We start from the raw sequence: 13,135 nt of genomic DNA, 5'->3' as shown, positions 1-13,135 counted from the left end.
ATTTTCCATTTCCATTTCCAGTCAAACAGTTTTGTGGTAACGAACTATAAGTAAGGAGCGACCCGGCCCAATAGTAACCGAAACTCTAAAGCAATTGTGATACCAATAGATAGATCAAAAGAATCGAATTTTTATGCTGATTTCAAATATATAAGTTATATATAATATAATATATAAATATAAAAGTCATCAAGTTTAGTTTTACCTGGAGAAAGTTACAAGCCTGAGAAAATTTGCTTTATTTTTTACAAAGGGGGAAATAGCCCCCTAAAAGTCCTAGAATCTTAATGAAAATGACACCATCAGACTCAGCTTACCAGAGAACCCTACTGTAGATGTCTCAAGCTCCTTTCTTCAAAAATGTGGAAATTTTTATTTTTGCCAAAAGAAAGATCACGGATGCGTGTTTATTTGATTTTTGTTTTCTTTGTTTGTTTTTTCCCAGGGGTGATCGTATCGACCCAGTGCTCCTAGAATATCGCAAGTGGGCACATTCAAAAGGTAATTAAAGTTCTAGTGCCCTTTTTAAGAAACCAAAAAAACTGGAGGACACCTTGGTCCCCTCCCACGCTCATTTTTCCCTAAGTCACCCGATCAAAATTTTGAGATAGCCATTTTGTTCAGCATAGTCGAAAAATTTGATAACTATGTCTTTAAGGATGACTTAATCCCCCACAGTCCCTGGAGGAAGGGCTGAAAGTTCTGAACTTTGCCCATTGTTTACATATAGTATTGGTTATTACGAAGTCTACAAAGGTTTTCACGGGGGATTTTTTTTCGCGTTGGGGAGGGGGTTAAGTGGGAGTATCTTTTCATCGAGGATTTTTCCAAGGGAGAAGTGAATTTTCCATAAAATGGCCACCGCATTTCCCAGCATTATATAAAAACAATCAGAAATTACATTAAAAAAACAATTTTTTCAACTGAAAGTAAGGAGCAATATTATAACTTAAAACGAAAAGAAAATTATTACATATATGAAGGGGTTCGCACTCCCGTCAATACTTCGCTCTTTATGCTAAAGTTTTCTTTAGCATAAAGGGCAAACCCCCTCCTTTTTATTTGGAATTTACATGGAATCTTCCTTTATCTTTGTTTTGCAATTTTATTTTGTTTGCTTTGCTTTTGTTTTATTTTGATTTCACTTTTTTATTTCCTTGTTAAATTTACACTATTATTTATTTATTTTTGGAGAGAGAAAGAGAGAGGGAGAAACTTTTCTCTCTTTCAGCAGGAAACTTTTCAGAAGGGCAGGCAAAAAATACACCAAATAAAATACTACTAAATAATTTCTTTTTTTTTAATTGATAGCCAGTTTACAACACCATTTCTAATCGGCACCACGCACCTTATAAGAAAGAATTTGTACAAATGTACTATTCTATTCATAACCCAAGAGTCCATTATAACTTTCATTTCAAAAAGCATAAAAGGTCGACTAATAAAAATATCACAGTTAAAACTGCTTATTAATAACTTACCCGAACAATGCCGGAAATTCCACCAACAAACAGCCCAAATTTGACATTGTCCATATTGGAAACAATTTTTGTTATTAGTCTAGGATTCCGCAGAAGGTTTGCAAATGAAAGAATAAATCTGAAACCAGCGTGAATGCCATAGCCAGCAATGAACTTCTTCACAAAGCCCTTCATAAAAAAGAAAAAACCCTTTTAAACAAGAATATACATACATGTCTGGTGAGGAGAGAGAGAAAGAGAAAGAGAGAGAGAGAGAGAGAGAGAGAGAGAGAGAGAGAGAGAGAGAGAGAGAGGAGAGAGAGAGGGAGGAGAGAGAGAGAGAGAGAGAGAGAGAGAGAGAGAGAGAGAGAGAGAGAGAGAGAGAGAGAGAGAGAGAGAGAGAGGAGAGAGAGAGAGGAGAGAGAGACAGAGAGAGAGAGAGAGAGAGAGAGAGAGAGGAAAAGAGAACATCAAATATATATTGATATTACATCTAAACTACTTAAAATATGTCAAACATAAAACTATAAATTTTCCCGCACTATGCCTATATTCTTGTCTCAGATAGGGAATGCTTAATGTTTTTTGCTATCTGTCTTACGTCCTTACGAAGGCTTTTAGACTCAAGGGAATGTTTCTTCTAATTTAATATCGTATTTTCCATAACAGACTGCATTTATGCAATTTTAGTGTCAAAGCATTTTAATCATTCTTAAATTTTCTTTGTGTTCATATTAGTATATCCCAGTACTAAATCATACACCATGGAATTCAGAAGACTTGTCAGTAAACCGACTGAAGTTAAAATCTTAATAGATCTTAAAAGAGAATACGCACTGGTGAAGGGAGAGAGAGAAAGGGGGAGGGAGGGATTAAGAGAGGGAGAGAGAGAGAGAGAGGGAGAATATCGAACATATTAATTATATTAATTATGTAACATAATAATACTATATTAAAACTATATAGAATATATCAGACTACGAAATATTGAATGTACCTATATTATGTACCTATATTATAATACGTATCTATAATATTTGAAGAATAAAGCCCGATTATACTACTTAAATAAACAAAAACTAATCAAAAGAATTATTTTAACATTTAACTTTTATTTAACTGTTATTACAAGACTTTTTAGGTTAATATTAAAGTATAGTAATTTAGCTCCGTTAGCTATTATTCGATTTTGATTAGCTAATATTTAAATCATTTGGATCAAACTTATTTGACAACGAAATTTATGCCAACATTTAAGTATCAATTAAGCATATTCTACCAAACTACTAAACTACTACTGCCGAAAACTCATCACAGTACCAAGCTGCTTGAGGGCCATCAAACCCGAGCAGTAGAAGAAGTGAGCAAAAAATGAAAGATGGGTTTCATTAAGACAGGAAGCCAATGGAAGAAGAAGGTATAGAAAATCGTTTGTATTTTCAGAATGAGATTTATAAAGTGTTAACTTTATAGGATTAAATCGTAACAAATGAATGTCTTTGGAATATATTTCTATAATGTAGCAAATATTTATTTTGAATTGCAAGTTTTTAACCCATTTTTTAACCCCCTTCTAATGGCAGAACCTGCCACGTATGAAAAAAGTCAGGCGGTAACAGAAAAAGAGGACGTCCCAAAACAACCAATGACAAAGCTACCGAGCAGACCTTATAAATCACAAAACCTCGTTCCAACCCGAATGGCCGCAGCAATGAGGGATGACTGGCACCTCTTCTTGGATGCCTATGTACCCTTAGAGGCACAGGTTAGATCTCAGGTCTAAGGTAAGCGACAAAAACTAAACAGAAGGTATCCCTTTTAGTGTCCCCTTTAAGGGCTCCAAATAAAACTTGCAATAGAAAGTAAGACCTAAAAGCGATTAGTATACATAAAGAGAACAAAAAAACACATCGAGTGATATATTCAACTTCTTCCTATCTAAGCACTGGGAAGGGGAACTCAACATTCATAGATCAAAGCTTCCTCTCTACTCCCCACCCCTTTAAAACTCCTCCTTTCTTAAATGCTTGGCTACAATCTCCTCCCGCTCCATTCGAGTATACAAATAGAGGTATATAAACACCTCTAGCCCAAAACATGCACCTGTCACATATAGTGCATACCTCTGGCACACAATATATACCTCTAGAGCATTGAAAATACGAATGACATTTGGAGTCAGATAACATTTTGCGCAGAGCTTATTGTTTGATGAGATTATCTTCTCAACCTTTTGAAGCACTCGAGTTTCAAAGCCATACCTGACCACAATTACAAACGTGGGCTCTAGCACCCTAATATTTGCCCTAAGAATTGTCTTCCTATTATGTCAAAGCTTTGGTTCAACTATAAAAAATACCACGTGGTTTACATAATATAATCTTACATTACTACTGCACAGTCCCGACTAATAACGTTACCCAGAAAGTGAAACTGTCGACTCGGCCAGTTTTCTCTATACCTATAAATCACCTCTTTATCTTCAATTAGTCCTAATATAAGAAATTCTTCGTTTACCTATTATTGATTTTCCAACCAATTCCTACACTCTGAACTTCTAAAGCTTCAAAAAATTCATTCATTTCACTAAATTATCAAGTAAGCGTAAACATAACCAAGGTCCAAAAGGGTCTCATTTTTCCGTTTACTTTCATGTTGTCCCAGAACTAAAACATTAAACAGTTAGATAGAACTATTCTCAATTAAAAAAAGATAAGAAATTTATGCCTTAACCTCAAGCATATTAAACATACCTCATAACCATCGATTTCTCAGGCTTTTTGTTGTAATCCCCACTCCGCAAAAATATGTTAAAAATAAAGCTAGTCATCTAATGAGACTAATAATTAAAATAATTAAATAGATCATTAAATAAATAATAAATTAACAATTAAATAAATAAAAAATAATAATTAAATAATTAAATAAATAATAAATTAAATTTATTATTAAATAAATTATTTTTTAAATAATTATTTTTAAATAAACTAATAAATTATTTTAAATTAATAAATTATTTTCATTAAAAAATATTTTTAAATAAATAAATTAAATAGATTAATAATTAAATAAATAATAAATAAACAATTAAAACAATAAAATAATTAAAATAGCTAAATAATTAGACAATTAGCGTTTATCAGCCAAATAGACAATAAGACCAATTGATTTCATTTCATGAGGCGTACTAATTCGGTTTTAAAGTTTTTCATTTGTTATTTGAATGTACATTTGTACACATTTAAATGTGTATCTAATTTAAAAATATTAATAATTAAACAAAGGTTCGCTTCTAGACAAGGGCTAAAGTTTTGTCTCACCTATTGCAGCACGATTCCCAGGTTGAGCGGCAGAGCTCAAGCATTTAACAAAGGAAAATATATGCCTTCACCGTGTTCTGAAAACAGTTTTATACATAAATATATATATATACTTATACTTCCAGCTCATACTGCACACTACTAGCGCATAGTATATGCCTCTGCATGCCTCTTAGGTATCGCAAATATGTCTATCACGCAGTACATTCCTCTAGAGTATTATAAACACCTTTTGCACATAATAAAGCCCCAAAACAGCCCCAAAAGATAAAGCTCCAAAACAACCATATAATACATACCTCTAGAATACTATAAATACTTCTAGCCCATAAAACGTACTCATAATATATAGTACATGTCCATAGCAAACAATACATATCTCTAGAGTATTAAAAATACATCTGGCATCTAATAAACACCTCTAGCATATTACACATAACTCAATACATATCTCTAGAGTACTATAAACATCTCTAGCACATAATAAACCCCAAGCGTATAATGCATATCTGTAGCATATAATAAATACCTATAGAGTACTATAAATACCTCTACCCAAAAACACGCACTTCTCACATATAGTGCATACCTCTGGCAGACAATATATACCTAGAACCTATATCTAGCACCTAATAAACACCTCTAGTACATTATTCATAACTCTAGAACATAATACACACCTCTAGAGTATTGTAAATACGGCTATCCTATAATACACACGTCTAGGATATAATATACCTCTCGCACATTGTATATATCTCCAGCATATAATACACACCTCTAGCATATAATAAATGCAAGAATTCTTATGTTTACAAAGAGCATGCTTTGTACATCTCCTGTTGCCATGATCAGGGTATATGGGAGCTGAAAATCTCTCTGAACCACCAATAATGAATCTAAAATTTAATTCAAAGGTTATTGACATCCATACAACTTAATCAAAAGATCCTGCAAAAAAGAAAACCAATATAGCACTGTACTCTGGGAAGTACACTGAGAGTTTTTGGAGAATTTTATTGTATCTAATGAGAAAAGTAACCAATTGATCTAATTTGTTGTTTTTAAACCAATGTTTTTATTTAATATAAATAATCTTATCTAATGAGAAAAACAACCATTTGTACACGATTCTAGGAAAAATATGAATTAATGATGAGTGACAAATCTAAATATACAAGCAAACAAGAATTCTGGAGGAACAAGCAACTCCATAGTATTTACGGTAAATTACTTCTATAATGTTATAAAAAGCCAAAGTTTGGGGTTATTAGGCCATACGTTACCTTACTAAATACTTTACTAACATGAGGCTTAAGGGATAGCTTTCATAAATTCTTCTGAACAAGTCTAAAAAATTGGTGAATAGATGACCCTGTACAGGAAAAGCATTAATAAAAAACTAAAAAATCGTAACTTGAATTTTTCGTCTTTTTTTTAAAGAAAAAATATCGCGCTTTGAACTTGGGCATTACTCTAGATATCCCTTCATGATAATTTCTTAAACCATGCAGTACCATATCGATTTTTTTTCTAATGATTGTAAAATTTTGAAAAATTATAGAACCCCGTAATTTCGGAAAGGTAGCGATTAAATGCCGTCCTAGCCGAGTGGATTGGTGTGCCGGATTTAGGATCTTTTGTCCGAGAGGGCGAGGGATCGTAATCCTAGTGTACCCAAGTATTTGATTTGGGACAGGGGTCAGTGGCGTGACTCTATAAGCTCAGCCAGAGTCGACCCAGCTCTAAATGGGTACCTGGAGAAATCTGGGGAAGGTAAACAGGAAGGGTGTGCGAAAGCACAGGATGGCTTGCCCCCAACCCTCCATTGCACTTTCAGGCTGAAGGGCGAAGAAACGGATATCAGCATGGCTGGTAGGGACTGTGAAGTCCAATACCATATTCTTTACCTTTACCTAGGGATTGAACGAGTCAACCGTTAAAAAATTGTAAGAACTTGTTCATTTGTTGTGATAATCTTAGGTAGTCTATCGATAGGAATAAGACAATTCTTTTTTTTTATTTCCACAGAAAAAAAAAAAGAAAATTTTTGTGGAAATAGATCAAGAACGGATAGGAGATATCGTTTGTCCTAATCCTAAACTAAACCCTTTATTACAATCCCTTCTAACCTAGCAAACACCTAGCAGGACCTAGCAAAACAAAAGGAAATTTTATTTCTCCTTTCTCTTATGCATACAGCTTTAAAGAGGAAGGATTATAGGATTTTGCTGTCTTTGTTAACGACCCTGAGGGAACGCTTTGGGTCGACTCAAGTTTGTTGCTTAGTTTGAAAATTTTGAATGCCAGACTGGACCTACATACTTCAATAGCGGCCTGACAAAGGATAAACGGAGGGAAGCCAGATAGAACATTAAATAGAGGTGATACTCTCATCCTAGTCCCTAGACCTCTGCTCAGAGCAGATTGTATTTGGATGTTCTAAAAAAAAAATGTGTGAGAAGTCAGAAAACGGGGCTAGTAACATAAAGCTAAGCGGTTCTGTACACAGAAAATGTAGATAACTTAAAAGTATTGCAAAGTGTGTCATTATAATTAACAATAAATATAACATACTTCAAGAAAGTATTTGAAAGAAGATGGCACTGAAAATCACCCTTTGTCTACAATCATGCATCTTATTTTCCAGTCTTTTTTTCTAAGACATTAATGATGTTGTTGATTACTAAACATGATTTATTTACTTATTATTATATTATTTATTATTTCGAAGTTATTTCTACTTTCTAAGCTATTATTAATAATAATAGGAAGAAGAGTACCGCAATAAAGAATATACAGAATCACGCAAGGAGGTGCAGCGTCTGCACCACAGCACCAATGCTGCTAGTGTCTGCACCAGGGCAGCAATGCTGCAAGTGTATTACATGAAACTATTATTTCTAAGTTATTTCTACTTTCTAAGCTATTATTATTAATATTAGGAAGAAGAGTACCGGGACAAAGAATATGCAGAATCACGCGAGGAGGTGCAGCGTCTGTACCACGGTACCAATGCTGCTAGTGCATTATAGATATTTATTATTTCTAAGTTATTTCTACTTTCTAAGCTGTTATTATTAATATTAGGAAGAAGAGTACCGGGACAAAGAATATGCACAATCACGCGAGGAGGTGCAGCGCCTGTACCACGGTACCAATCCTGCTAGTGTCTGTACCACGGCACAAATGCTGGTAGTGCATTATAGATATTTATTATTTCTAAGTTATTTCTACTTTCTAAGCTATTATTATTAATAATATAGATAGAAAGAAGAGTACCGTGACAAAGAATATACAGAATCACGTGAGGAGGTGCAGGGTCTGCACCACAGCACCAATGCTGCTAGTGTCTGCACCAGGGCAGCAATGCTGCAAGTGTATTACATGAAACTATTATTTCTAAGTTATTTCTACTTTCTAAGCTATTATTATTAATATTAGGAAGAAGAGTACCGGGACAAGGAATATGCAGAATCACGCGAGGAGGTGCAGCGTCTGTACCACGGTACCAATGCTGATAGTGCATTATAGGTATTTATTATTTCTAAGTTATTTCTACTTCCTAAGCTATTATTATTAATATTAGGAAGAAGAGTACCGGGACAAAGAATATGCAGAATCACGCGAGGAGGTGCAGCGTCTGTACCACGGTACCAATGCTGCTAGTGCATTATAGATATTTATTATTTCTAAAATATTTCTACTTTCTAAGCTATTATTATTAATATTAGGAAGAAGAGTACCGGGACAAAGAATATGCAGAATCACGCGAGGAGGTGCAGCGTCTGTACCACGGTACCAATGCTGCTAGTGTCTGTACCACGGCACAAATGCTGGTAGTGCATTATATATATTTATTATTTCTAAGTTATTTCTACTTTCTAAGCTGTTATTATTAATAATATAGATAGAAAGAAGAGTACCGTGACAAAGAATATACAGAATCACGTGAGGAGGTGCAGCGTCTGTACCACGGCACCAATGCTGCTAACGTCAACATAAAGACCAAAACTTCACCATGACGGACTGACTTCACTATACCTCGCGCAACAAGCATCCTCCATACTGACTCACTTGCCTAAAATAAAACAAATAATTATGGCTAGTCCTATATACAAACATATATATTTCTTAAAATAATAGACTCATGATTCTAGAAAATTGTTTCTCAGCCTAGGGATAGCAAGTCAAAGAAAAAGGAGCACTTTGGAAAATAGATCGCGACCAGTCAATAAAAGGAATTAAATGCTTATAAAAGAAAGCACCTCATATTTATTAGAGGATTCCACCAAACTACAAATGTAAATTCAAAAGCAAAAAAAAAAAAAACTGAAAAAGAATAAGCATGCATAAGTCACTAGCTAAGATGAGAATAAGACTCTAATGATTAAAGAGAAAAACTAGTTTGAAATACTTATTAATTACTAGCTGTTGGGGTGGCGCTTCGCGCCACCCCAACACCTAGTTGGTGGGGGCGCTTGTCGCCCCCCCCCAGGCCCCCCCCGCGCGCGTAAGTCGTTACGAGCTATTGTGGTTGTGTCCCTGTGTCCCACCTGTGAATATAGATAGATATACATATATGTTTTTAACTACGTAAAACTTGCGAATATACAACATTATTCGTTGTCCCATTGTCTGTGCATATAAATAGATTGTCAGGTTTACCGACTCTTGAACATGAAACATATAATTGTCCATGGGAAAAACAATCCGTATTCAGATCTACACCTCATGATTCTAATGATTGCCCTTGAGCTTTGTTGATGGTTATTGCTAATCGAACATTCCCTGTGTCGCCGTCGTCATTTATATATCCCCATGTGCCCCCGGCGTCCCCGTTGTAGTTGTGTCCCTGTGTCCCGGTCGTCATTTATATTCCCTGTGTCCCGGTCGTCATTTGTGTCCCGGTGTACCAGTCTGTAATTTCTCTTTAGTGTCCCGGTCGTCATTTATATTCCCTGTGTCCCGGTCGTCATTTGTGTCCCGGTGTCCCGGTCTGTATATACATTCGTTTTTGAATTGGTCTTTTTTTTAGTTTTTAGTTTTTTACCTTTTTTTTAGTTTTTTTAGTTATACCTCATGATTCTAATGATTGCCCTTGAGCTTTGTTGATGGTGATTGCTAATCGAACATCCCCTGTATCCCCGTCGTCATTTATATATCCCTCTGTGCCCCCCGGCGTCCCCGTTGTAGTTGTGTCCCTGTGTCCCGGTCATCATTTATATTCCCTGTGTCCCGGTCGTCATTTGTGTCCCGGTGTCCCGGTCTGTATATACATTCGTTTTTGAATTGGTATATGATGAAATAAATTTTTGTGTTTTTCCCTTTTTTTCTTTTTAGTTTTTTCTTTGGTTTTTACACTTTTTTAGTTTTTTTTTAGTTTTTTTTCTTTCTAGTTTTTTTCTTGAGTTTTTACCTTTTTAGTTTTTTTTTTATTTTTATTTTTTAGTTTTGTTTTTCTCCTTTATTTTTCAGTTTTTTTCCTTTTTTTATTTTTTCCTCGGCACGCTTTCTTTTCTTACTTTCTCTATCAGCCGCAAGTTTTTTGGTATAGAATCTTTGAGCAGCTTCCTCGGCTGTTGCCATTGTAGGTTCTTCAGTCATTTTACAATTAAACATTTTTCCGTCCACGATCTTCTTACAATTAAAAATTTGTCTTTTGAGCAGCTTCCTCGGCTGTTGCCATTGTAGGTTCTTCAGTTATTTTACAATTAAACATTTTTCCGTCCACGATCTTCTTACAGTTAAACATTTTTCCGTGAAAGAATGTCTTAAATACCTTTAATGACGTCATCGTCATAATGACGACATGACGACCTGATGACATGACGTCACTCGACACACAGACACACAGACAACTTATTTTTATATAGATCGATAGATAAGGAATCACGAGATGGCTAGAGTTATTTTTGACCAATTTTTTAGAAGGGTGGCTACGATACTATAGAAGTTGGAAACAGTGTAGAAAACACAGTTGAGTCTGTGCGAACAAAATATGTGAAAGTAACATTCAATACACAGGTTTACACAACTTGACTTGAAACCGAATCATTTACTTTCACCTATAGTTTCGCAGTCATCACAAGAAACTCATTGTGCATTACGGATTATATGTATATATTTACATGGACTGGAATTACTTGACTGAATAATTCGGGGGGAGGGGTTAAAATTATGTTCCGAATTAAAGATTATAATTGAAGTTTATTCACTAAGCTTTTAAAATTACATTTTATTATCCAAAACCTTTCTTAGCATGAAAAACGCGGATTTTAGCTGATTTGATACTATCATATTATTCTACCATATGATGCTATCATATTATTTCGATTAATGTAGTTACTTTTAAAATACTATCATATGATATATTATCATACGATATCATATGATCATATGGTATACCACGTGATACTATAATATTATTTCGATTAATGTAGTCACTTTTAGAATACTATCGATGATACTAACATATGATTTCATATGATAAACCAAGAGATTCCATCATATCATTTCGATTATTGAAGTTACTTTTAAAATACTATCATATGATATGTTATCATATGGTCATATGATATACCATATGATCATATCATATTATTTCGATTAATGTAGTCACTTTTAAAATACTATCATATGATACAGTCATATGACACAATATCATATGATCATATGATACAAATTATGATACTACAATACTATTTTGATTAATTTAGTCACTTTGAAAATACTATCATATGATATATGGTCATATAATATATTATATGACTATCATATTATTTCGGTTAATGTTGTAACCCTTAAAATGGTACTGCTCAATGAGAGACAATTTTCACCCAAAATCAGATTAATTTTGCAATTTTTTAGACATAAATATAGCACCAAACAGCATCATTAGCATCAAAGTATCATATGATCACATGATATACCATAAGATACTATCATATTATTTCGATTAATGTTGTCACTTTTTTCACGAAATGGTACAGCTCAATGAGAGACTATTTTCACCCAAAATCACATTAATTTCGCCATTTTTAGACACAAATATAGCATCAAACACCATCATCATTGTGAGAAGACCAAAACACCTTCAATGAGCCATTGAAGCAAATCCGTCTGGTATTCTTCCTTTCTTTTTCACCAAGAAAAGGTTTTTTTTATATAAAATCATTTTGTTTTGATAAAAAAAAAACAGAGGGAAGTCATTGGCTTATAGCGTTTCTTCGTGTCTATCGAAAGCTCTAAACATGTGATATCTAATCAAGAACATTTTTAGATTTCCTCACTCTAAGATTTTCCAAAAGTTTCAAGTTTTAAACTTTTAATGTTAGTTTTCTTGGCATGCTTAAGCAGCAATTCGCTGACACGAATATCTTACTTGTTTTTTTTTTTTTTATTTTTATCTTTATAAAAGAAATTATATATACTTTTTTACTTTATTTTTGTTTTAAATTTATTTTTGGAAATAAAAGCGAGAAACCAAGAGCATTAATCTGGGTTTAATAGGAGCTAAAAACGACTAGAATCACTGAATGTGCAACTCTAACCAGGAGGATTCGAAAACTCAAAACAACCATGAATTGACTGACACTTAAAGCTATTTAATCTGAGATATAAATTAAAATTAAACTACCTTTGGATCAAACCTGATATTTCACAAGAGTAACCAGATTATTTTTCTTCAAAACTATATTTTATTACTTAAAAATTGTTAGAGTAACGATAGTAGGCAGAAGATAAGATAGTTTTTAAGAAAACTGATCAGGAATATACCTTTTGTGCCCTTACCAACAGCGGCCAGTAAAATGATAAAAAACGATAGAAAAAAATAAACACAGATAACATTTTCACTTATGTTTTTTTTTTATAATCAATCTGATGATTTTTTTGGGTAGTAATAGACGGCAATTGTTTTTGGGTTTTGTTTATGTTCCGGTAAATTCCCTCCCTCTTTATAGAAGGAAACAACCTCACGCATTTTTGCCAACGTAAGTCATCCCTTTGCTTTCTACTTCCATGTTGTTATTTTGTAACTATTCTGTAAAGAGACAGAGAAAGAGAAAGAAAGAAAAAGAGAGAGGGAGAGAGAGAGAGAGAGAGAGAGAGAGAGAGAGAGAGAGAGAGAGGGAGAGAGAGAGAGAGAGAGAGAGAGAGAGAGAGAGAGAGAGAGAGAGAGAGAGGGAGAGAGAGAGAGAGCAGCAGAGCAGCCTTGATACCCAACATCCAGGAAAACAGTCACAACTAACAAAAAATCAATAGACAAGCAGAGGACAGACTATATCGCAATTGATAAATGTTCCGTTTTCCGAGAGATAGAGTGAGAGAGGAAGAGAAAAAGATAGAAAGGCA

The 13,135-nt window shown here is 34.0% G+C and overlaps 1 protein-coding gene across 1 annotated transcript in view; it reads right to left on the bottom strand.

The window, feature by feature from the left end:
* LOC136029987 (transmembrane protein 135-like) overlaps positions 1–13,135 on the bottom strand; it is a 60,966-nt gene that overhangs the window by 36,470 nt on the left and 11,361 nt on the right. Inside the window, exons 4-6 of the mRNA XM_065708572.1 lie at positions 8,707–8,861; positions 5,559–5,679; positions 1,482–1,649 (exon numbers count right to left, since the gene is read on the bottom strand). Of these exons, the coding sequence (XP_065564644.1) occupies positions 1,482–1,649; positions 5,559–5,679; positions 8,707–8,861 (444 nt within the window). The remainder of the gene's footprint in view (positions 1–1,481; positions 1,650–5,558; positions 5,680–8,706; positions 8,862–13,135) is intronic.

This window comes from Artemia franciscana, chromosome 8, assembly GCF_032884065.1.
Source record: "Artemia franciscana chromosome 8, ASM3288406v1, whole genome shotgun sequence".
NCBI lineage: Eukaryota > Metazoa > Arthropoda > Branchiopoda > Anostraca > Artemiidae > Artemia > Artemia franciscana.
The sequence above is the reverse complement of the archived record's forward strand: the minus strand, read 5'-3'. Positions and strand labels throughout refer to the sequence as shown.